Here is a 26,715-nt window from a genome sequence, read left to right as displayed (position 1 = left end):
GGTAGCCATTTGATTAACTGTTCAGCAGGCTTATGGGTTCGGGGTAGAAGCTGTTCAGGAGCCTTTTGGTCCCAGACTTGGTGCTCCGGAACCGCTTGCCGTGCAGTAGCAGAGAGAACAGTCTATGACTTGGGTGGCTGGAGTCATACACACTACCCTCGGTGGCGCCTTGCGCAGTTGCAGTTGCTATACCAAGCAGGGATGCAGTCAGTCAAGATCAAATCAAATCAAATTGTATTTGTCACATGTTGGCGAATACAACAACCTTACAGTGAAATGCTTACTTACAAGCCCTTAACCAACAATGCAGTTAAGAAAAATACGTGTTTAGTAAAAAATAGATAAGTAAAACATTTAAAATAAAAGTAACAAATAATTAAAGAGCAGCAGTAAAACAACATTAGCGAGGTTATATATAAGGGGGTACCGGTACAGAGTCAATGTGCAGGGCACCGGTTAGTTGAGGTAATTGAGGTACCCCCAGTATGTATACACCGCCTGGTATAGAGGTCCAGGATGGCAGGAAGCTTGGCCCCAGTGATGTACTGGGCGGTATGCACTACCTTCTGTAGTGCCTTGCGGTCGGAGGCCGAGCAGTTGCTATACCAGGCAATGATGCAACCAGTCAGGATGCTCTCGATGGTGCAGCTATAGAACTTTGAGGATCTGAGGACCCATGCCAAATATTTTCAGTCTCTTGAGAGGGAATAGGCTTTGTCGTGCCCTCTTCACAGCTGTCTTGGTGTGTTTGGACCATGATAGTTTGTTGGTGACGTGGACACCAAGGAACTTGAAGCTCTCAACCCGCTCCACTACAGCCCTGTCGATGAGAATGGGGGTGTGCTCAGTCCTCCTTTTCCTGTAGTCCACAATAATCTCCTTTGTCTTGATCACGTTGAGAGAGAGGTTGTTGTCCTTGCACCACATGGCCAGGTCTCTGACCTCCTCCCTATAGAGTGTCTCATCGTTGTCGGTGATCAGGCCTATCACTGTTGTGTCATCGGCAAACTTAATGATGGTGTTGGAGTCGTGCTTGGCCATGCAGTCATGAGTGAACAGGGAGTACAGGAGGTGACTGAGCACGCACCCCAGGGGGGCCCCTGTGTTGAGGATCAGCGTGGCGGATGTGTTGTTACCTACCCTTACCACCTGGGTCGGCCCGTTAGGGCCGGCAGAATGGTCGAAACCATTCTGCCAGAATGGTCGAAACCATTCTGCCAGAATGGTCGAAATGGGAAAACTAGAAAACGGGAACTAAAGAAAAAGACAGGAGCAAGGGGAAAAATGCTGGTAGGCTTGACGGACAAAACGAACTAGCAACAGACAAACAGAGAACACAGGTATTAATACACTGGGGATAAGGGTCAAAGATGGGCAACACCCGGAGGGGAGTGGAGACAAGCACAAAGACAGGTGTTTTGTTAAAATGTTAATGAATTGTTGTGAGGGATTGGCATTATTCCAGCTCCAATAGAACATCTAGCATTGTTGAATACATTTCTGTGATAAATTACTTTATTTCAGAGCAGTAACAGCCTGGTATAATTATAAAGTCTTAAATGTGGGTCACAATAGTGGGTTGTACCCTTTGGGAGATAGGAAATTTATACCGTACTCCAATGACACGCTTGTTAAACAGAAGAGGAGGGAAAAGCATTACTGGCTGAATAAGGTGCAGCATACAGATAATGAAATGTTGAGTTTTTATATCAATGATGTAGGCCTATGCTTTAGGGTGCATTACTGGCAAGGGTTGTGATAACCCTTGTGCCCTGTACTGTGTAGTCATTACCTTCATGTCTGGTTCGTGCATGACCCGCACAACTCTGTCATCATGGCATGGTTAAGTCGAAGACAACCAATCTGCTCTCTGCTCGGCGCTTGCCTGGGTTGCTATAACGACAGATGCTATATCTGTCACCGGTGGCCCCAGAACAAAAACATGTTGCTGGTGCGATTGTTCTCCGAGGACTGCCCCCCATCCTAAGGTGCTTAACACCAGCTGTGCACTGTGGAGGAGGATGGATGGTACAGATGGATGGCTGAACCCACCTAGATTTGGCCTAATTCATTCACACCCTACCTCCTTAGTCTCAATAGCTTGGTGCCACCACCCCCAGTCTGTCCCCACCCCTATTCCCCAGTCAAGATATGTCATCAAAACCTTGTGGGTGAACTAGTCACATTGTCTCTATAGCAAATGGGATGATGCTCCTTTTCCCTGTGGTATTCGCTAATCAGGCAATAACTAAATAGTTATATTTGATCTGTTATGTTTTTGAGGTATCTAAAAACAATACCTTCCTCTGTTATTAGTCACACAATCAGTGAGGAGATTGACAGACAGACTTGCACAAACTCGTATCGAGTGTTTTAGCATTTCAATGAAACGCGACCTGCTTGTCTCGTCTCTGTGCCAACTCTGTAATCAAATAGATTTTCAAGATCAAGGTAGAAGGACTTTACAAATTAGATACGTATGGAGAAGGGTTCGGATACATTTGGAATGCATTGTCCTTTAATAGCTCAATATGGAGATACAGTGTATAAGAGATAAAGTGACATACAGTGCATTCAGAAAGTGTTCAGACCCCTTCACTTTCTCCACATTTTGTTACTTCACAGCCTTATTCTAAAATGGATTAAATTATTTCCCCCCTCATCAATCTACACACAGTGCCCCATAATGACAAAGCGAAAACAGGATTTTAGTTATTATTGCAAATGTATAAATAAAAAATCTGAAATATTTACATAAGTATTCAGACTCTTTGCTATGAGACTTGAAATTGAGCTCAGGTGCATCCTGTTTCCATTGATCATCCATGATTTGTTTCTACAACTTGATTGGAGTCCACCTGTGGTAAATTAAATTGACTGTAAATGATTTGGAAAGGCACACACCTGGCTATATAAGTTCCCACAGTTGACCAAGCCAGGTCGAAGGAATTGCCTGTAGAACTCCGAGACAGGATTGTGTCGAGGCACAGATCAGGGAAAGGGTACCAAAAACATTTCTGGAGCATTGAAGGTCCCCACGAACACAGTGGCCACCATCATTCTTAATAAATGGACGAAGTTTGGAACCACCAAACTTCGTCCGGCCAAACTAAGAAATCGGGGGAGAAGGGCCTTGGTCAGGGTTGTGAAAAAAGAGCTCCAGAGTTCCTCTGTGGAGATGGGAGAACCTTCCAGAAGGATAACCATCTCTGCAGCACTCCACCAATCAGGTCTTTATGGTAGAGTGGCCAGACTGAAGCCACTCCTCAGTAAAAGCACGCTTGGAGTTGGCCAAAAGGCACCTAAAGGACTCTCAGACCCTGCGAAACAAGATTCTCTGGTCTGATTAAACCAAGACTGAACTCTTTGGCCTGAATGCCAAGTGTCACGTCTGGAGGAAACCAGGCACCGCTTATCACCTGGCCAAAACCATCCCTAGAGGGAAGCATGGTGGTGGCAGCATCATGCTGTGGTGATGTTTTGAGGGAAAGATGAATGGAGCAAAGTACAGAGAGATCATTGGTGAAAACCTGCTCCAGACCTCAGACTGGGGGAAGGTCCCCCTTCCAACAGGACAACGACCCTAAGCAAACAGCCTAGACAATGCAGATGTGGCTTCGGGACAAGTCTCTGAATGTCCTTGAGTGGCCCAACCAGAGCCTGGAATTGAACCCGATCGACCATCTCTGGAGGACTACCTGGCATGAAGACTGTTCTGCCTTGTGGCTATGGAACACTGACCTGTTCACTGTGATTACTATTATTTGACCATGCTGGTCATTTATGAACATTTGAACATCTTGGCCATGCTCTGTTATAATCTCCACCCGGCACAGCCAGAAGAGGATTGGCCACCCCTCATAGCCTGGTTCCTCTCTAGGTTTCTTCCTAGGTTTTGGCCTTTCTAGGGAGTTTTTCCTAGCCACTGTGCTTCTACACCTGCATTGCTTGCTGTTTGGGGTTTTTGGCAGTGTCACGTTCGTCGTAATCCTCCTCGTCTGAGGAGGAGTAAGGATCGGACCAAAGCGCAGCGTGGTTTGAATACATCTTCTCTATTTATTATAACGAAGACAAAGAACACCAAACAAACTTACAAAAACAACAAACGAACGTGAAGCTATAATTACAATAAGTGCAGACACAGGCAACTTACATATAGACATAGACAATAACCCACAACCCACAATACAAAACAGACTACCTAAATATGGTTCCCAATCAGAGACAACACAAAACACCTGCCTCTGATTGAGAACCATATCAGGCCAAACTAGAAAACCCCACATAGAAACAGACAACATAGAACTGCCCACCCCAACTCACGCCCTGACCATACTAACTAAAGACAAAACAAAGGAACTAAGGTCAGAATAAAGGTCAGAACACAGGCTGGGTTTCTGTACAGCACTTTGATATATCAGCTGATGTAAGAAGGGCTATATAAATACATTTGATTTGATTTTGGAGAGACCTGAAAATAGCTGTGCAGCTTCACTCCCCATCCAACCTGACAGAGCTTGAGAGGATCTGCAGAGAAAAATGGGAGAAACTCCACAAATACAGGTGTGCCAAGCTTGTAGCATCATACCCAAGAAGACTCAAGGATGTAATCGCTGTCAAAGGTGCTTCAACAAAGTACTGAGTAAAGGGTTTGAATACTTAGTTAAATGTGATATTTCAGTTTTTTATTTGTAATACATTTGCAAAAATGTCTAAAAGCCTGTTTTTGCTTTGTCATTATGGGGTATTGCGTGTAGATTGATGAGGGGAAAAAACGATATAATCAATTTTAGAATAAGGCTGTAAAGTAACAAAATGTGGAAAAAGTGAAGGATTCTGAATACTTTCCGAATGCACTGTATATAATATATATATATATTATATGATTGTACACAATTCATACATTATAGAAGTAGGCACATATGAGTCTCAATAGCAATTCTACTGTATATTAAAAAACAACAATCTCACCAGCCAGTATATGGTTTAGCATGGTTTAGAATGATCAAGTATTTGGCTATTGGTGTGTACAGTAGTTGTATTATGCAGCATCATTGTTTTGAATGTCTTAAGATGCCATTGAATAAACTTTATATCTCACAAAACACTGAGTAAAAAAGCCATATTGTTGATGTGAGCAAAAGATATAGGAATCTCTGGTACCAATGACTGTGATTTGTACCATGTGTTTTCCTTCTTCTTCTTTTGTAAAATAGCCTAGTCATTCTCTAAGATCCAAATGCACAACGTCTTCTCAAGCCAGGTCCTTTCGTGGAAGAGAATTGAACTTAAAGAGGAGCTTCTGACGTAGAAGGCCAAATGGAGCCTTGGAGTCACACGAAGAACCAGCGAGAGGACTCAGTGTTCATATCATAAACCACAGTCATACTGTGCATGAAACATTTCATTTGACCAAACAACTTGAGCGAAGTAAACCTGAAAAGCTAGGCAATCCAATTTCTGTAAAAAGATAACGACGAGACACCGGTCGTATAAGAGCAAAACCTTGACCCATGATCTCGTCATTTTCTATCAGTAGAGTAAAAATGAACTGAAAATAACGTACCAGAAGCTTTTATGTGCACCCAATGATGTGCAGTGTACCATTTGAACAACATTTCACACATTTAAAAGTATAAGTCATTTGCTATGAAAGCAATTGGTTGATCCTCTGCAATAGTCGGTTCAATTTTGTTTCTGTGGGTGACATTCAAATGTCATAAACAACTTACTAATCATCAAATCACTGCTGTCTGGCACATAGTGGTTCAGAGTGAAATAAGAAGGGAGAGTATACTTGAGCATTCAAGTATTTGGCAAGCTCACACCACAAGACCAAGACAAAGGGGACTCCACTTGGCAGGTTTCCTGGTTGCTGAGAGGCATTGCGACATCTTTACTGAATGTTCCCTTCAAAGAGTTCAGTCTGTATCGTCAGGTGACTATGAACTGCTTGATACACCATTGGTCAGTACCTGAAATAGAGGACAGACTAAGTTGCTTGATGTGTTGAAAAATTCAGATCAGGTAGAACAGTAACAGATATTCTAACACAGATTCAGAAATGTAAAACATTAACTTGCGAGAAACTTTCTTCCACTTAAATAAAACAGAAAGTACCACTCTCAGAAAGTACCACTGTGCCTCACAAAGCCCCTTAGCAATACTAAGAAAACATGTCTCCGTCCACTGTTCTGAGAACACAGCAGGGGGTATGTTCAAAGTGTTCACGGGCCTCATTTCTTTCACTATTGTAAATCGGGCCACTCTCCCTTTGAAAACGACACTTAAATCAAGTACCAAAGAATCTCACGTGGAGAGTGGATTTCTTACATAACTATTGTTTTCACCTCTCGTTATTTTCACTAATAGGTAGACTTTTACTATTAGTACGAGTACTATGAGTGAGAAAGAGCTGATGGTAGATGGAGATAAAGCACAGAGATGAGTGGTGGAGGAAGGGGATGTTCTTACTATGGTGTGAGTGAGTAATGTCTTACGGAAGAAAATGGGGGATGAGGTTGCAGCAGAAAGAGAATCGTGAGTTGAAGTGGAGAGTGATTTTCTGATCGAGGCCAGATTGAGAGCCACATTCAAAATACCGTATCGGTGTGAGACAGTCACTTTTATTCTGTAACTGGAACACTTAGGTTCTCTTTAGTTTCTGAGGGAATGGCTAGGTAGTTTGTCCTGTAGATGGGAGAGAGAGAGAGAGAGAGAGAGAGGCACATCTAAGATCCCGTGGCGCATCCATGGAGCACCATACTGTGCACATTTCCTTGGGCCTTTCTTATTGAACTCTGTCAATGCAAAACAATTGAGACAATTGGGGTAACTTATCATTGGGAAAGTTCCAGTTTATTCGTGACAACGTGCCAACAGCAATACCAAACATAAGCCTGGATACTGACTAAGAAGCTGTGACATCGATTTCTTTCAACTTTGCTAATAGGATTCCCACAACCCATGAGTTAACCTATTTCCTAGCCATTATTCTACAAGAAAAAAAAGTATTCAAGTAAGAGAACCAGGTCAAATGGAAGTGGGAAAATGGTAGGAAATCAGTTAACCACACTTGCAACTGCTGGAGATCATCCTGTCTCCTAGCCAACAGTCCATGATTGATGTGATTTAGGATCAGTAATGCATGCTACAGATCCCTTTGAATGGATGCATTATCCTGTACTGTTGAACCGCCAGTCACATATTATGGCTGGCTGCCATCAGTGTGCCTCTAATGTTTATCTGCTCAAACAGCTCAATACCAAGCAGGGTCCCAAATGGCACCCTATTCCCTGTATAGTGCATTCTTTTTTTAACCAGAGCCCTAAGTCCTGTCGGCACTAGACCGGACGGAGGTCACGCCTTGCAACACACCACTGGTGGTTAAACTTACTGTGGTGTTCTTGGGCATAGGGGGCATAGGGTCATTAGGCATTGGCTCTAGACTGAGCGCAAAGTGTTGTCCATTTAAAAAGCATTTTCGGAACAACTGTCACAAGCCATGTAACGTAGCAGTGTACACTCTCTTCGTGTGTTCGGAAGTGCATTATTTTAACCCATTTCCTCAATCGATGCCTTCAGACATCCTCTCAATTTCCCAAGTAAGTTCTGTGTACATCTATCCTGCACTATCGGTACATCCAGTGTAAGGTACAGGAACAGTGTCATTGGATTCAAACATGCACTGTATATTCCCCAATATCTTTATTGTAAGGTTGAAATTTGATGGCCCGCAATCCACTGTACCGACTTCCATCTACCGCCGAGCACCATCACCAATCATTGGGAGCTGACAGCACAGAAATATATTGAAGCCTTGGCCACAGAACAGGTCAATTTCAGATCCGGCTGCAAATCCACAGAGCACTAAATTGGTTGTTTGAAAATGGCAGAAAAGGAGTCAGCAGAGCGCTCCAAGCTATCCAGGGACCTCAGCAGAAAGACGACTTACTGAAACAGCTGACCTACGACTATTGACCGACAGCATGAGCCCTCAGACAATTACACCTCCATTACACTCTTTCACCGCACGCACAACCTATACATTGGATACTGCAGGCCTAACAGTAAAGGCAAACTATTCACTACCCCCGATTTATTGAAGGAGTCGTAAAATCAGCAAGGGGAATTTTACGCCACGTTGTCAGTAATGCCTACTGTGGGTAAAGCCCAAACTCCACATATAGTATGAGACACTTAGCATCGTATCCATGCTGTATGTGCTGAAGCCAACTCTAGACGTCTATCATTGCCGTACAGCATACATCTAGATACATGGTGCAAAGCAACCATAGAAGACTAGAGTTGGCCTTGGTCCATTCAGTATGGAGACGAGGCCATGACATGAGGCTACGAGCCACGAGAATACAAGGTACGAGGCTACGAGTTACAACGCTACGAGATGCAAGGCACGACTGCGAGATATGAGATCTAATGCCAAGGAGATACAAGCCGACAAGATTCAAAGCTACGAGATACAAAGCTACGAGATACAAGACAAGCCCTATGAGATAAAAAGCCATGAGACACATGGCTAAGAGCTACTCACGCGGGGTCCTGGGCCTGCTCGTCTGACTTGGAGATCTTCCTGTAGCAGTAGACCATCTCCACCAGGAGCCAGCAGGTGAGGAAGACCAGCAGGACGTACATCATGATCTCTGAGTACAGGGCAGTGGTGTCGTCACTGGCTGCCAGACAGACACACACAACCCATAGAGATGGATATAGGGCACACTTGCTACAAAGTCGGTTTTAGCATTGGCAGCACCATCAAAGGCTTTCACCATTTTAAAGTAGGCAACTGGGTGGGACTACCTATGGGTCAAGGAAGGATAACAGAATTTCATTCAAGTCAGCAGAAGGGATCAGCAAATACTTCTGAGCAAAGATTCAAGCTCAACAGGTGGCAGTTAAATCATTAACTTTAGCTTTATGCCTGTTCAGACTATACACACTCGAACACAGTAGGTGTAGGTATACACCTTTTTAGTTTGATTACAAACCGCCAATAAACTCGTAGAAGTAGAAGAAGAAGACATTGACTACTTTGAAATTGATATAGCCCTCAATGGTTCTGCCCATGCTGTCACAGAAGTGATGAATGGCAAAGATAGGTGTGCCCTCTTTCCATCTCTATGACACAACCCACACCGCATCTGTTTGGATGGAACACTGCAAGACAACAGAAATAGACAATGTATTTAAACTGCATTGATTTGATAGGGACTTACTGTTAATCTTGCACAGACTGTTCTACAATTATTTGATTTCTGAATAAGGCAAAGAGCTGTAAAGATAACTATTTGTAAGTTAGATAACTATGTAGGCCTATTTGTTTGTATGGGACAGTGAACAGATTCTCAATGTGTTTTGAAACCCAGCATATTAGCCATAATAAATAACTGTCCTGCCGCCACTAGCAAGGAAATGGCAATTCTAATTCAAATGGCTTCAGTATGTAGCAATCTATTTCTGATTTATCCATTCACTCATAATAAAACATATAAACAGTCCCATATGTGGGCATTACAGCTAGTTCTGTTAGCCAGGTGAAGTCAATCTCATTCAGTATAGGAGGCAGACTTCTTCAGGGATAAGTGTCACTTCCACGATACGGTTGAGCAAATGTAGGCTATGCGATTAGCTTGAGGTTGTAAGTAACAAGAATATTTCCCAGGACATAGACATATCTGATGAAAGTGAAAGAATACCATGCTATTGTTTGAGGAGAGTGCACAATCTTGAACATGAAGAGTTATTAATAAACAAATTACGCACATTTGGGAAGTCTTGATACAACATTTTGAACAGAAATTAAATGGTTCATTGGATCAGTCTAAAACTTTGCACAAAAACTGCAGCCATCTAGTGGCCAAAATAGAAATTACAACTGGGTTGGAATAATACATGATGGCCTTTCTCTTGCATTTCAAAGATGGTACAAAAAAAATGCAAAAGAACGGTTGATTTTTTTTTTGTATTATCTTTTACCAGATCTATTGTGTTATATTCTCCTACATTACTTTCACATTTCCACAAACTTCAAAGTGTTCCCTTTCAAATGGTACCAAGAATATGCATATCCTCGCTTCAGGGCCTGAGCTACAGGCAGTTAGATTTGGGTATGTCATTTTAGGCAACAAAAAAAAAAAGAGGCGGATCCTTAAGAGGTATGCTTTGTCTATACATAAACGTTTTGTAAATATTTTGGGTACATATTGAGAAGATACATTTGATGGGATAATGGTCCAATGATGAAGATGGTAAGATCCAATTATTGCTAGTATAATCACATTTGTAAAGTATACAGAATAGTGTTTCACATAACCTTATTGGGAATAAACAAAAAGTCCTCTCTTGATGCTTTAGTGTTTTCCTCCATGCATAGTACATTCTCTACCACTATAGTCCAGGCAATTTATTGCCAGCTGACAGTTAGTGTAGCTCTATGCAAAACACATTAGATATTGTAGCACATGTTGATAGGTCAAATTTCCTCTGTTGAAATTGTCATACTGCAAACCCAACAGTATTATTCAACAATCATGCCACCTCTTCCTCTCGTTTTCTTACATAGTACTCAGACCCATTTACTTTTTCCATATTTTGTTACATTACAGCCTTATTCTAAAATTGATTAAATGAAAAAAATGTTTCAGCTATCTTCACACAATACCCCATAATTACAAAGAGAAAACTGTTTAAATATTTTTTTTAATTGCAAATGCATTAAAAAAAGTATTCAGACCCTTTGCTATGAGGCCAAACTGAGCAATCGGGGGAGAAGGGCCTGGGTCAGGGTTTCTGACCAAGAACCTGATGGTCACTCTGACAGAGCTTTAGAGTTTCTCTGTAGAGATGGAAGAACCTTCCAGAAGGACAACCATCTCTGCAGCACTCCACCAATCAGGTCTTTATGGTAGAGTGGCGAGACTGAACCCACTCCTCAGTAAAAGGCACAAGACAGCCCGCTTGGAGTTTCCCAAAAAGCACCAAAAGACTCATAGACCATGAGAAAGAAGATTCTCTGAAACTTTGGCCTCTTTGTGTTCCAAGATGGCGTAGCAGTCGGACGTGTGTTTTGTCTTGTCCCGTCCTGTGTAAATATAGTTTTTTCCCCTCGTTTTTTCATATATATTTCGGATATATTTTAATCTCCCTTTCCATCTACGGACTGAATTTACTCTCCTGCAACCCACCTCACCCAATGTGGTACGGATCTGCCATTTTTATACTTTAGAACCGGAACCTCCACCAGGAGCTAGCCAGCTAACTAGCTAGTAGTCAGTTAGCAACTGCTAGCGGTCTTCACCGTTAACTCGGACACCAGCAAGCCTTAGCTCGGTCAATACCTACCAGTCTGCACAGCGCGATATCAACTCAGAGCATATCGGACTGCTTTTTCTCTACCACATCTCCGGATTCCTACCACAAGCTCTGAACCTTTACACCGGATCATCACTTTCTGCTAGCTGCAATCCGAGTGGCTACTCCTGGCTAACGTCTCTGTCCCGAAGCAAGCACTAGTTAGCCTTGAGCTAGCCTCGAGCAAGGCCAGTCTCCCAGCTAGCCGAAGAGGTCCACCAGCCAATTCTTGGGCTACAATACATCTTTTGCCAATTGGCCTGGACCCTTTACTGCCAACACGGAGCCCCGCCGATCCATCGGGACTGGTCTGCCGACGTAATCGTCCAAGGTGGTTTCAACAGGCCGTTGTGACGTCGCCGGAGGCCCATCTGCTAGCCCCGGCCCGCGAGCTGTGTCTCCAGCTCACCTAGCGTAGTAGCGACTACTGAATCGGCTCCCTGACTCATCTATTGCTAATCACTGGACCCTATGATCCCTTGGCTACACATGCCTCTCCCTAATGTCAATATGCCTTGTCTATTGCTGTTTTGGTTAGTGATTATTGTCTTATTTCACCGTAGAGCCCCCAGCCCTGCCAATTATGCCTTAGATAGCCCTTTTTGTAACACCCCCCACACATGCAGTGACCTCACCTGGCTTAACTGGTGCCTTTAGAGACAAAACCTCTCTCATCGTCACTCAATGCCTATGTTTATCTCCACTGTACTCACATCCTACCACACCCTTGTCTGTACATTATGCCTTGAATCTATTCTTCCATGCACAGAAATCTGCTCCTTTTAATCTCTGTTCCGAACGCACTGGACGACCAGTTCTTATAGCCTTTAGCCGTACCCTTATCCTAATCCTCCTCTATTCTTCTGGTGATGAAGAGGTTAACCTGTTGAGGCTGGGGGCGCTGTTGTCACTATTTATGCTAATCGTGTAATTTTTGAAACGGCTTCCCACAAAATTCTTGATCGTACAATATGCATATTATTATTATTATTGGATAGAAAACAGTCTATAGTTTCTATAGGAGTTGAAATTTTGTCTCTAAGTGGAACAGAACCCATTCTACAGCAATTTCCCTGACATGGAGTCAGATTTCAGAAATTTTGGCCCCTGATCTGGAGTCAGTTATTGCTATGAGTATACGGACACTGCTTACGTCTTCCCCGGGATGCCTTTACGTGATGACGATTTGAATGGGGTCGATTGCGCGTTCACAGGCACTATAAATTAAAAAACCCTGTAGCTAGTAAGTCTTTTGGAGCTGCGTTATGCGCGTGGAGGACACCGACCCGCACCTGTTCCAAGCATTAGTGTTGGGAGTAATCTTTCTCCGGTCATGTTAAGACTCGTTATAGGAGTTAAAAACATCATAAGGTAGTTAATTTAAAGCGTTTTATAGCAATTTATATCCGTTTAGTGCGATTTTGGGACATTTATTTCTGAAACGCTGTGAATCGCCGGGCACGCTTCCAGTTCATGCTGAACGCAGTTGGCATTTCCACATGGCAAGAGGACAGCTTTCCACCAAAAGACAATTAGACCCAAGAAAGGATCCTTTGCCCAAGATACTGATGGAAGAACAGCTCAAAGTAGGACATTTTTATTATGATAAATCGTGTTTCTGTCGAAAAATGTTAGTGGCTTAGGACGCCATGTTTTTTGACGTAGCTTCGCTTGGCGCAAACTGTATTGAAAAGTAAGGATAATTTAAAAAATGTAATTCCGCGATTGTATTAAGAATTAAATTGTCTATCAATCGATGTCCACCCTATATTTTTTAGTCACGTTTATGAGTATTTATGTATAAGAGTAGATCACTGTCTAATATGGCGCACGGACATTTTCTCACCAGCTGGGCTACTTTCCCCATTGTCTAACCATGATTTTGGTGGCTAAATATGCACATTTTCGAACAAACTGTATATGCATGTTGTAATGTGATGTTACAGGGGTGTCATCTGAAGAATTCTGAGAAGGTTAGTGAAAAAAATAATATATTTTGGCGATGTTGACGTTATCGCTCACTTTGGCTAGAATTAATGCTGGGGTAATGTTTGCACATGTGCTATGCTAATATAACGATTTATTGTGTTTTCGCTGTAAGACACTTAGAAAATCTGAAATATTGTCTGTATTCACAGGATCTGTGTCTTTCGATTAGTGTATGCTGTGTATTTTTACGAAATGTTTGATGATTAGTAAGTAGGTAAACACGTTGCTCTATGTAGTTATTCTAGTCCATTTGTGACGGTGGGTGCAATTGTAACCTATGCCATCTACCTGAAATATGCACATTTTTCTAACAAAACCTATCCCATACCATAAATATGTTATCAGACTGTCATCTGATGAGTTTTTTTCTTGGTTAGGGGCTATAAATATCTTAGTTTAGCCGAATTGGTGATAGCTACTGGTGTTGGTGGACAAATAAAAGATGGTGGATTATGCTAATGTTTTTAGGTAATAGATGTACATCTTTACATATTGTGTCTTCGCTGTAAAACATTTTAAAAATCGGACATGTTGGCTGGATTCACAAGATCTGTGTCTTTCATTAGCTGTATTGGACTTTAATGTGTGAAAGTTAAATATTTAAAAAAAATATTTTTTTTGAATTTCGCGGCTCTGCCTTTTCAGTGGGGGTGGGGGGGGAGTGCCGCTAGCGGCACCCTCATCCTAGACCCTCATCCTGGACTTTAATGTGTGAAAGTTAAATATTTAAAAAAAATATTTTTTTTGAATTTCGCGGCTCTGCCTTTTCAGTGGGGGTGGGGGGGGAGTGCCGCTAGCGGCACCCTCATCCTAGACAGGTTAACCCAGGCCCTGCAGCGCCCAACACCTCTCCCATTCCCCAGGCGCTCTCATTGGTTGACTTCTGTAACCGTAAAAGCCTTGGTTTCATGCATGTTAACATTAGAAGCCTCCTCCCTAAGTTTGTTTTATTCATTGCTTTAGCACACGCCGCCAACCCGGATGTCCTAGCCGTGTCTGAATCCTGGCTTCGGAAGGCCACCAAAAATCCTGAAATTTCCATCTCCAGCTACAACATTTTCTGACAAGATAGAACTGCCAAAGGGGGTGGAGTTGCAATCTACTGCAGAGATAGCCTGCATAGTTCTGTCATACTATCCAGGCCTGTGCACAAACAATTTGAGCTTCTACTTTTAAAAATCCACCTTTCCAGAAAGAAGTCTCTCACCGTTGCCGCTTGTTATAGACCCCCCTCAGCCCCCAGCTGTTTCCTGGACACCATATGTGAATTGATTGCCCCCCATCTATCTTCAGAGTTCGTGCTGTTAGGTGACCTACACTGGGATATGCTTAACACCCCGGCCATCCTACAATCTAAGCTAGATGCCCTCAATCTCACACAAATTATCAAGGAACCTACCAGGTACAACCCTAAATCCGTAACCATGGGCACCCTCAGATATCATCCTAACCAACCTGCCCACCAAATACACCTCTGCTGTCTTCAACCAGGATCTCAGCGATCACTGCCTCATTGCCTGCGTCTGTAATGGATCCCTGGTCCGTAATGAGACCACCCCTCATCACTGTCAAACGCCCCCTAAAAAACTTCAGCGAGCAGGCCTATCTAATCGACCTGGCCCGGGTATCCTGGAAGGAGACTGACCTTATCCCGTCAGTCGAGGATGCCTGGTTGCTCTTTAAGTGTTTTCCTCGCCATCTTAAATAGCATGCCCCATTCAAAAAATGGAGAACTAAGAACAGATATTGCCCTTGGTTCACTCCAGACTTGACTGCCATTGACCAGCACAAAAACATCCTGTGGCGTTCTGCATTATAGCATCGAATAGCCCCCGCGATATGCAACTTTTCAGGGAAGTCAGGAACCAATATACACAGTCAGTTAGGAAAGCTAAGGCTAGCTTTTTCAAACAGAAATTTGAAGCCTGTAGCACTAATTCCAAAAAGTTTTGGGACACTGTAAAGTCCATGGAGAATAAGAGCACCTCCTCCCAGCTGCCCACTGCACTGAGGCTAGGAAACACTGTCACCACCGATAAATCTACAATAATCGATCATTTCAATAAGCATTTTTCTACGGCTGGCCATGCTTTCCACCTGGCTACCCCTACCCCGGCCAACAGCTCTGCACCCCTGCAGCAACTTTTCCAAGCCCCCTCTTCTCCTTCACCCAAATTCAGACAGCTGATGTTCTGAAAGAGCTGCAAAATCTGGCTCCCTACAAATGAGCTGGGATAGACAATCTGGACCCTCTTTCTAAAATTATCCGTTGAAATTGTTGCGAACCCTATTACTAGCCTGTTCAACCTCTCTTTCATATCGTCTGAGAACCCCAAAGATTGAAAAGCTGCCACGGTCATCCCCCTCTTCAAAGAGGGAGACACTCTAGACCCAAACTGTTGTAGACCTATTTCCATCCTGCCCTGCCTTTCTAAAATCTTCGAAAGCCAAGTTAACAAACAGATCACCGACCATCACCGAAGGTACGAATCCCACCATACCTTCTCCACTATGCAATCTGGTTTCCGAGCTCGTCATGGGTGCACCTCAGCCACGCTCAAGGTCTTAAACGATATTATAACCGCCATCGATAAAAGACAGTACTGTGCAGCCGTCTTCATCGACCTGGCCAAGGCTTTCGACTCTGTCAATCACCACATTCTTATCGGCAGACTCAATAGCCTTGGTTTCTCAAATGACTGCCTCGCCTGGTTCACCAACTACTTCTCAGATAGAGTGCAGTGTGTCAAATCGGAGGGCCTGTTGTCCGGACCTATGGGGGCGCCACAGGGTTCAATTCTCTGGCCGACTCTTTTCTCTGTATATATCAATGATGTCGCTCTTGCTGCTGGTGATTCTCTGATCCACCTCTACGCAGACAACACCATTCTGTATACATCTGGCCATTCTTTGGACCTTGTGTTAACAAACCTCCAACCGAGCTTCAATGCCATACAATACTCCTTCCATGGCCTCCAGCTGCTTTTAACCTGTCTAGGATCAGCGTGGCGCTAGCGGCACCCCCCCCCCCCCCCACTGAAAAACCAGTGCCGCGAAATTCAAAAAAAATATTTTTTTAAAATATTTAACTTTCACACATTAAAGTCCAATACAGCTAATGAAAGACACAGATCTTGTGAATCCAGTCAACATTTCCGATTTTTAAAATGTTTTACAGGGAAGACACAATATGTAAAGATGTACATCTATTACCTAAAAACACATTAGCATAATCCACCATCTTTTATTTGTCCACCAACACCAGTAGCCATCACCAATTCGGCTAAACTAAGATATTTATAGCCCCTAACCAACAAAAAAACTCATTAGATGACAGTCTGATAACATATTTATGGTATGGGATAGGTTTTGTTAGAAAAAAGTGCATATTTCAGGTAGATGGCATAGTTTACAATTGCACCCACCATCACAAATGGACTAGAATAATTACAATGAGCAACGTGTTTACCTAACTACTAATCATCAAACATTTCGTAAAAATACACAGCATACACGAATCGAAAGACACAGATCCTGTGAATACAGACAATATTTCAGATTTTCTAAGTGTCTTACAGCGAAAACACAATAAATCGTTATATTAGCTTAGCACATAGCAATTAGCAGCCCAGCATTGATTCTAGCCAAAGTGAGCGATAAAAGTCAACATCGCCAAAAGATATTAATTTTTTCACTAACCTTCTCAGAATTCTTCCGATGACACTCCTGTAACATCACATTACAACATGCATATACAGTTTGATCGAAAATGTTTATATTTAGCCCCCAAAATCATGGTTAGACAATGTGAAATGTAGCTCAGTTGGTCAGAAAATGTCCTTGCGCCACTTAGACAGTGATCTACTCTTATACATAAATACTCATAAACGTGACTAAAAAATACAGGGTGGACAGGGTTTGATAGACAATTTAATTCTTAATACAATTGCGTTATTACATTTTTTAATTTATCCTTACTTTTCAATACAGTTTGCGCCAAGCGAAGCTACGTCAAAAAACATGGCGTCCTAAGCCACTAAAATGTTTCGACAGAAACACGATTTATCATAATAAAAATGTCCTACCTTGAGCTGTTCTTCCATCAGTATCTTGGGCAAAGGATCCTTTCTTGGGAGAAATCGTCTTTTGGTGGAAAGCTGTCCTCTTGCCATGTGGAAATGTCAACTGCGTTCGGGATGAACTGAAAAGCGTGCCCAACTTTTCACATCGTTGCAAAAATAAATGTCCCAAAATCGCACTAAACGGATATAAATTGCTATAAAACGCTTTAAATTAACTACCTTATGATGTTTTTAACTCCTATAACGAGTGAAAAGATGACCGGAGAAATATAACAGGCTAAACTAACGCTTGGAACAGGTGCGCGCCGGTGTCTTCTTGGCTCATGACGCAGCTCCCAAAGAATGACTAGCTTCAGGGTTTTTTCATTTGTAGGGCCTGTGAACGCGCAATCGACCCCGTTGGAATCGTCATCACGTAAAGGCATCCAGGGGAAGACGTAAGAAGTGTCCGTATAGTCATAGCAACGACAGTGCCCTTTTAAATGACTTCAGAACAGTGGCCAACATTTCTCAAATCTGACTCCATGTCAGGGAAATTGCTGTAGAATGGGCTCTGTTCCACTTAGAGACAAAATTTCAACTCCTATAGAAACTATAGACTGTTTTCTATCCAATAATAATAATAATATGCATATTGTACGATCAAGGATTTTGTGGGAAGCCGTTTAAAAAATTAGCCAAATTAGCATAAGTAGTCTAAACAGCGCCCCCATCCCCAACAGGTTAAATGCTAGTAAAACTAAATGCATTCTCCTCAACCGTTAACAAACCTCAACCGGGCACCCGCCCGCCCAACTAGCATAACTACTCTGGACGGTTCTGACTTAGAATATGTGGACAACTACAAATACCTAGGTGTCTGCTTAGACTGTAAACTCTCCTTCCAGACTCACATTAAGCATCTCCAATCCAAAATTAAATCTAGAATTGGCTTCCTATTTCGCAAAACAAAGCCTCCTTCATTCATGCTGCCAAACATACCCTCGTAAAACTGACCATCCCACTGATCCTTGACTTCGGCGATGTCATTTACAAAATAGCCTCCAACACTCTACTCAGCAAACTGGAGGCAGTCTATCACAGTGCCATCCATTTTGTCACCAAAGACCCTATATACTATCCACAACTGAGACTTGTATGCTCTCGTTGGCTGGCCCTCACTACATATTCGTCGCCAAACCCACTGGCTTCAGGTCATCTATAAGTCTTTGCTAGGTAAAGCCCAGCCTTATCTCAGCTCACTGGTCACCATAGCAATACCCACTCGTAGCATGCGCTCCAGCAGGTATATTTCACTGGTCATCCCCAAAGCCAACACCTACTTTGGCCGCCTTTGCTTCCAGTGCTCTGCTGCAAATGACTGGAATGAATTGCAAAAATCACTGAAGCTCTGAAGACTTATATCTCCCTCTCTAACTTTAAGCATCAGCGGTCAGAGCAGCTTACCGATCACTGTATCTGTACACAGCCAATCTGTAAATAGCACACCCAACTACCTCATCCCCATATTGTTGTTTATCTTCTTGCTCCTTTGCACCCCAGTTTCTCTACTCATCATCTGCACATCTATCACTCCAGTGTTAATGCTAAATTGTAATTACTTTGCCTCTATGGCCTATTTATTGCCTTACCTCCCTACTCTTCTACATTTGCACACACTGTACATATATTTTTTATGTTGTGTTATTGACTGTACGTTTGTTTATGTATAACTCTCTGTTGTTGTTTTTGTCTCACTGCTTTGCTTTATCTTGACCAGGGCGCAGTTGTAAATGAGAACTTGTTCTCAACTGGCCTACCTGGTTAAATAAAGGTGAAATATATATATATATATTGTGTCACATCTGGTGGAAACCTGGCACCATCCCTATGTTGAAGCACGGTGGTGGCAGGACATAGGGAAAGATGAACGGAGCAAAGTATAGAGAGATCCTAGATGAAAACCTGATCCGGAGCGCTCAGGACCACAGATTGAGGTGAAGGTTCATCTCCCAACAGGACAACGACCCTAAGCACACAGTCAAGACAACGCAGGAGTGGCTTCGGGACAAGTCTCTGAATGTCCTTGAGTGGCCCAGCCAGAGCCCGATCGAACATCTCTGGAGAGACCTGAAAATAGCTATGCAGCGACGCTCCCCATCCAACCTGACAAAGCTTAAGAGGATCAGCAGAGAAGAATGGGAGAAACTCCACAAATACAGTTGTGTGCTACGCTTGTAGCGTCATACCGAAGACTCAAGGATGCAATCGCTGCCAAAGGTGCTTCAACAAAGTACTGAGTAAAGGGTCTGAATATGTACATATTACATTTTTTTGTTTGTTTTGTTTTATAAATTAGCAAACATTTCTAAAAACCTGTTTTTGCTTTGTCATTATAGGATATTGTGTGTAAATTGATGAGGGAAAAACAAATATTTAATACATTTTAGAATAAAGCTGCAACGTAACAAAATGTGAAAAAAAGTCCCAGCAGTCCACAATAGATAGGCAGATAGCGGTATTGTAAAGTGAATGTGGGAATAATTATATACAAATATACCTATTAAATAGTATTTATGAGTAAGGTGAACATCCAGCAAGCATCCAGTAAATGGAAACTAAATGCAAACCACAGATAGTTAAGCCGCCAGCAAGGAGCTTGAAAGGACAGGAAGTAATCTAAAACTACATTACCCATAATTATAATAGATAGTGAAGTAGATGGTTAGAAGAAACCCTCCCTTACTATAAGAGGCCTTCAATTGAGCTTTGATAATAAAAACAGAACAAAAAAACACAATTACTCATACAATACCACTATTAAAAACATTTCATGAAAATTGTAAATAAGATAAACATACCTAATAGCACCTAAGACAAAATAATACATTGGCAACAAGAATAAGGTTTATGGGTAAAGCACATATAAATACGCAAATCACACATTGCAAACCACAGATAGTTAAGCCGCCAGCGAGGAGCTTGAAAGGACAGGAAGTACAATTACAAAACAGGAAGTACTCTTACCTTCCTCTCTGACCACCAGGTTGATGACCAGGCTGTTGGTAACCGAGGGAGAGTAGCAGTCAAACTCAAACTGTCGGAAGACCACACACTTGTAGGTGCCCGTGTCGTTCATTGTGACGTTGAGGATACGGATGGAGAGTTCCTGCAGGTCTTTACTTCCATTCCACACCAGGCGACCCCTCCAAGGCCCCTCCAGCTCCCTGGGTTGTCCATCAAACAGGTAGATCTGAGGGGGCAACGTAGCAAGCGCACACACACTAATCGTTGTTAGCTAACTTTGCCCGATTCTTCCCTCATAATTCAAAGTATTTGTGGACCATACAGCCTGTCCAGGAAAAAGTTACAGGCAATCATTCCTGATCAGGTCACATGGTCAGGAAATACTGCCGGTCCTGTCAGGTGAAATACTTGTAATGAAAATGTAGAGGTTTGTGTTTGTGCAATTGGATGTTCGATGGAGGAGACCTACAGGGATGGGTTCTTCGTCAGGTGGGATATAGTACCAGTCCACGCGTGTCTCCGCGTTGACCTCCTCTCTCTTCATACAGGAGATGCAGGTCAGTTTCATGGGGTCTCCAACGACTGCCTCTGTTTCGGAGGGCACATCCACACATACTGGCCTGCTCACCTGCACTGGAGATAGTAACACACAGAGCGGCATCACACCAGCACCACACTGTAGCATGTACAGTACACATCACCCAGAGATACATACATGTGTGTGTGTGTGTGTGTGTGTGTGTGTGTGTGTGTGTGTGTGTGTGTGTGTGTGTGTGTGTGTGTGTGTGTGTGTGTGTGTGTGTGTGTGTGTGTGTGTGTGTGTGTGTGTGTGTGTGTGTGTGTGTGTGTGTGTGTGTGTGTGTGTGTGTGTGAGAGAGAGAGAGGCAGGTTTGCGTTTTTTGTCATGAATCTTGTTCTAGAGGCAGCTCTGCAGAGTGGTCACTAGTCATACAATCATATTTTAAACCTAACCTTAACCACACTGCTAAACCTAATACCTAACCTTAAATTAATACCGAAAAGCAAAATGTTTTTTATAAACTTTTACAATATAGCCAATTTTGACTTTGAAGCTAGCCTAAGGGGAAATCACTCAGTTCTGCCTCCAGGACAACACTCGTGAATTTAAACATCCACCTGCGTGTGGGAGCTGGCGGGAATAAAAGACAGCAAAAACACAAATGTATTATTCTATTCAACTACACCCTCCGCCCATCACCCTTTGGTCTGTTGTCAGAGCGTGATGTTCTATCGGATAACCCTGTGACCTAATTTTGCTGCTCTCTTAATGATGTGAGCCAGGCTTGGATGAGCTTCCTGTTGTGCCAGTCAGACTGGCATAATGCAATGCCATTGACACCACTGTTCTCAAATCACAACTCCCTCACCACATAATACACCCTCACACCCGGACCATGGCAGCCGGCCACGACCGGGAGAGCCATGAGGCGGCACCCAATTGGCCCAGCGTCGACTGGGTTACAGGAGGGTTTGGCCGGGATGTCCATGTCCCATCACTCCTGTGGCGGACTGCGTGCATGCATGCTGACATGGTCGCCAGGTGTACAGTGTTTCCTCTGACACATTGGTGCGGCTGGCTTCCGGGTTAAGCGAGCAGTGTCAAATAAGCAGTGCAACATGGTGGGGTCGTATTTTGGTGGACGCACGGCTCTCGACTTTTACTTCTACCGAGTCCGTACAGGAGTTGCAGATATGTGACAAGACTGTAACTACCAATTGGATACCACGAAATAGGAGAGAAAACAAAATAATAATACAAAAATATGTATAAAAATATATGTATACAGTGGAAGTCGTAAGTTTCCATAGGTTGACACTTAGGTTGGAGTCATTAAAACTCGTTTTTCAACCACTCCACAAATTTCTTGTTAACAAACTATAGTTTTGGCAAGTCGGTTAGGACATCTACTGTGTGCATGACACACGTAACTTTATCAACGATTGTTTACAGACAGATTATTTCACTTATAATTCACTGTATCACAATTCCAGTGAGTCAGAAGTTTACATACACTAAGTTGACTGTGCCTTTAAACAGCTTGGAAAATAACAGAAATGATGTTATGGCTTTAGAAGCTTCTGATAGGCTAATTGACATAATTTGAGTCGATTGGAGGTTACCTGTGTATGTATTTCAAGGCCTACCTTAAAAAAAAATTGTAGACCTCCATAAGTCTGGATCATCCTTGGGAGCAATTTCCAAACGCATGAAGGTACCACGTGCATCTGTACAAACAATAGTACGCAAGTATAAACACCATGGGACCACGCAGCCATCATACCGCTCAGGAAGGAGACGCGTTCTGTCTCCTAGAGAGGAACGTACTTTGGTGCGAAAAGTGCAAATCAATCCCAGAACAACAGCAAAAGATCTTGTGAAGATGCTGGAGGAAACAGGTACAAAAGTATCTATATCCACAGTAAAACAAGTCCTATATCTACATAACCTAAAGGCCGCTCAGCAAGGAAGAAGCCACTGCTCCAAAACCGCCATAAAAAAGCCCGACTACGGTTTGCAACTGCACATGGGGACAAATATCGTACTTTTTGGAGAAATGTCCTCTGGTCTGATGAAACAAAAATAGAACCATTTGGCCATAATGACCATCGTTATGTTTGGAGGAAAAAGGGGGAGGCTTGCAAGCCGAAGAACACCATCCCAACCATGAAGCACGGGGTGGCAGCATCATGTTGTGGGGGTGCTTTGCTGCAGGAGGGACTGGTGCACTTCACAAAATAGATGGCATCATGAGGTAGGAAAATTATGTGGATATATTGAAGCAACATCTGAAGACATCAGTCAGGAAGTTAAAGCTTGGTCGCAAATGGGTCTTCCAAATGGACAATGACCCCAAGCATACTTCCGTAGCTATGGCTTAAGGACAACAAAGTCAAGGTATTGGAGTGGCCATCACAAAGACCTGACCTCAATCCTATAGACAATTTGTGGGCAGAACTGAAAAAGCGTGTGCGAGCAAGGAGGCCTACAAACCCGACTCAATTACACCAGCTCTGTCAGGAGGAATGGACCAAAATTCACCCAACTTATTGTGGGAAGCTTGTGGAAGGCTACCCAAAACATTTGACCCAAGTTTAACAATTTAAAGGCAATGCTACCAAATACTAATTGAGTCTATGTAAACTTCTGATCCACTGGGAATGTGATGATAGAAATAAAAGCTGAAATAAATCATTCTCTCTACTATTATTCTGACATTGTAAGGGGTGCGTAACTGGTTGCAGGGAAGTCAGACGCAGGGGAGCAGAACTAGGTAATAGCCGGAGCAGTTTAATTGCAAAACCAACGGCAAAACCACTTAAAACAAACATTTCCACACAAAGACATGGGGGGAACAGAGGGTTAAATACACAGCACTTAGTTAAGGAAATGAGAAACAGGTGTGTAGGAAAACAAGACAAAACAAATGGAAAATTAAAAGTGGATCGACAATGGCTAGAAGACATTTCACATTCTTAAATTAAAGTGATGATCCTAACTAACCTAAGACAAGGAATTTTTACTAGGATTAAATGTCAGGAATTGTGAAAAACTGAGTTTAAATGCATTTGGCTAAGGTGTATGTAAACTTCAACTGTACATTTCACACTAGACTGACACACACAGTGAGCGTAATTTCATCAACCCCACAAACAAGGTCTGAGTCCCAAACAGCACCTATTCCATATTTCATGCACTACTGTAGACCAGGGCCCGGGTCAAAAGTAGTGCATTATATGGTCAAAAGTAGTGCACTACATGGGGATTAGGTTGCCATTTGGGAAGCATCCAAACCCAGTCAGGCTGCTATAGTGATTGAGGGATGAAAATGTGTGGTTTTCTGCATGGAGTCTTTGTGTGACTGATTGACACAAAGCACGGTTAGTATTATGTAACCCAGAGCGCCGAGCTGTGTTTGTCAACATCGATCACATCTCCAGCTCATGAAGGGTCATACAAATCAAATCAAATGTATTTATCACATGCTTCAAATATAGCAGTGAAATGCTTACTTACAAGCCCTTAACCAACAATGCTTTAAGAAGATCAGTAAAAAACAGTTCAGTAAAATAGATAAGTAAAAATAGAAAATAAAAGTAACAAATAATTAAACAGCAGCAGTAAAATAACAATAGCGAGGCTATATACAGGGGGTACCGGTACAGAGTCAATGTGTGGGAGCACCGGTTAGTTGAGGTAATTGAGGTAATTATGTACATGTAGGTAGAGTTAAAGTGACTATGTATTGATAATAAACAGAGTAGCATAGATAATAAACAGAGAAGCAGCAGTGTAAAAAAGCGGGGTCTGGGTTTCCCTTTGATTAGCTGTTCGGGAGTCTTATGGCTTGGTGGTAGAAACTGTTAAGAAGCCTTTTGGACCGAGACCTGGCACTCCGGTACTTCTTGCCGTGCGGTAGCAGAGAGAACGGCCCATGACTAGGGTGGCTGGAGTCTTTGACAATTTTTAGGGCCTTCCTCTGACACCGCCTGGCATAGATGTCCTGGATGGCAGGAAGCCTGGTGATGTACTGGGCTATACGCACTACCCTCTGTAGAGCCTTGCGGTCAGAGGCCGAGTGATTTCCATACCAGGCAGTGATGCAAACAGTAAGGATGCTCTCGGTGGTGCAGCTGTAGAACCTTTTGAGGATCTGAGGACCCATGTCAAATCTTTTCAGTCTCCTGAGGGGGAATAGGCTTTGTCGTGCCCTCTTCACAACTGTCTTAATGTGTTTGGACCATGATCGTTTAATAGTTTCCATGCAGCCACATGGAAACCAGGAAAGTCACAGTAGTGAACGTGACACAGAAACGTACTGGGAAAGAGGACCAGGTAGAAACCTGCTATACATGATATATGTCAGCAGCCTAATGTTATGCAAATGTATTTCTTATTTCTGAATAACAGCACTGACAGACCTCATTTGAGGCTTTCACTTACTTTTGTTGATGATCTACTGTATGCTCTCTGTTTAAGTACCTTTCTTAGTTTTGTTCATGTTTTTAAATGTTGGAATAGTTGGTGAAATGTTTAGAATATTTTATATAAATGTGTTACCAAATTGTATTTTATTTTAGAGGCTGATTACCCAAATCATGTCCTGTCTGTTGGCTTCTACATGTAATGATAATAGGCTTATACCTTCATTTTACTTTATCCAAAAGCCAAGTGAATGTTACTATTGGTTTTCTATGTCACTTGACCGTGTCAAATCCTGCCATACTAGCCTTAGTCAGATCTCTCAAAGTGGTCAGTTGAACCCCCCCCCCACCCAAAAAAAGTAATGTAAATGAAGATGGAACATAAAGGCCTAAGTGTTGGGATTACAACTTGTTTGTTCGTGATGTGTCAATTAATGTCAAAAACCGTTGCATCGCAAATCTAATTTAGGTGTGATTTTCAACCATTAGAGACAAAATACATAATGTAAGTGCAAACACTTACCTACTAAAACCAAAAGTAATAGAGAATGCAATATAACCCTGGTTCGAGTTCTCATATTCGGTATTCTCTGGGATAGCTGTCTTGGACACGCTCTCCTGTTCACAATCAAAGAAAGAAAAAACACGTTAAACCTCGAATGATCTCAAATTTCATCTACAGTATTTTCCTCTACAGTATTTCTATGTCGTGGTAGCGGAATGCCCTAGTTTGATTAGGCTATTTGAAGAGCGTAATTTCAGGACAATGGACAGCGCACCGCTACCCAGGAGATCGGTCGTCGATAAATATAACACATTCTCTGTAGAGATTTCACAAAGTGTGACTAAAAACCTTGCTTTAGGCTATATGATGGTTATTTGCCAGTGTCTGAAGATAACATGAATTTAATATTATCATTGACTGGCCTGTTGCCTAAGATCAATCACTTATTTTTTTGTTAACTTCTCCCACATTATTCAAGTCGTAGTATATTTGTGGTGAGAAAAAAATGACTCACACTCATTCACTCGATATACGTCGCAGCTTCACCATGAATAAAACCCAAAAGAGACCTGTAGATTCCTCTGCCACTTTCTATTGCAGGATCTGGGTGAGCGTCTAGAAATCCTCAATCATACAATGACAATGGATTGTAAAAAGTTTTTAGATGAATAGCGAATAATAAACTGGTTTAATAATCAAAAAAGGATACTATTTTGTCAGATTCTTCATAAAATGAGGAGCAATGCGAAAATGACGTTCCGTTCCGCTGTTCACTGCCTTTGTTTTTCGCAATAAGCGCTCACTTAGGGCTCCGATAACGTT

General features: G+C 42.5%; 1 protein-coding gene across 3 annotated transcripts; it reads right to left on the bottom strand.

Moving 5' to 3' along the window:
- Positions 1-217: 217 nt before the first annotated feature.
- On the bottom strand, positions 218-26,715 carry LOC129832442 (sodium channel subunit beta-3-like). 3 transcript variants are annotated; one of them, XM_055896512.1, is made up of 7 exons: positions 26,408-26,715; positions 25,912-26,006; positions 20,914-21,077; positions 20,445-20,670; positions 8,552-8,690; positions 6,603-6,690; positions 218-5,975 (listed from the first exon to the last, which is right to left on the bottom strand). In XM_055896512.1, exons 2-6 carry the CDS (start codon positions 25,964-25,966, stop codon positions 6,627-6,629), a joined length of 648 nt encoding a protein of 215 aa, XP_055752487.1. In that variant the 5' UTR covers positions 25,967-26,006; positions 26,408-26,715; the 3' UTR covers positions 218-5,975; positions 6,603-6,626. The 3 variants fall into 3 exon arrangements, with proteins under 3 accessions (XP_055752487.1, XP_055752488.1, XP_055752489.1); XM_055896513.1 differs by lacking the exon at positions 6,603-6,690; XM_055896514.1 differs by lacking the exons at positions 218-5,975; positions 6,603-6,690 and having other exon boundaries at positions 8,604-9,174.

Source organism: Salvelinus fontinalis, chromosome 33 (genome assembly GCF_029448725.1).
Source record: "Salvelinus fontinalis isolate EN_2023a chromosome 33, ASM2944872v1, whole genome shotgun sequence".
Taxonomy (NCBI): Eukaryota; Metazoa; Chordata; class Actinopteri; order Salmoniformes; family Salmonidae; genus Salvelinus; species Salvelinus fontinalis.
This window is presented reverse-complemented; position numbering and strand designations above follow the sequence as displayed.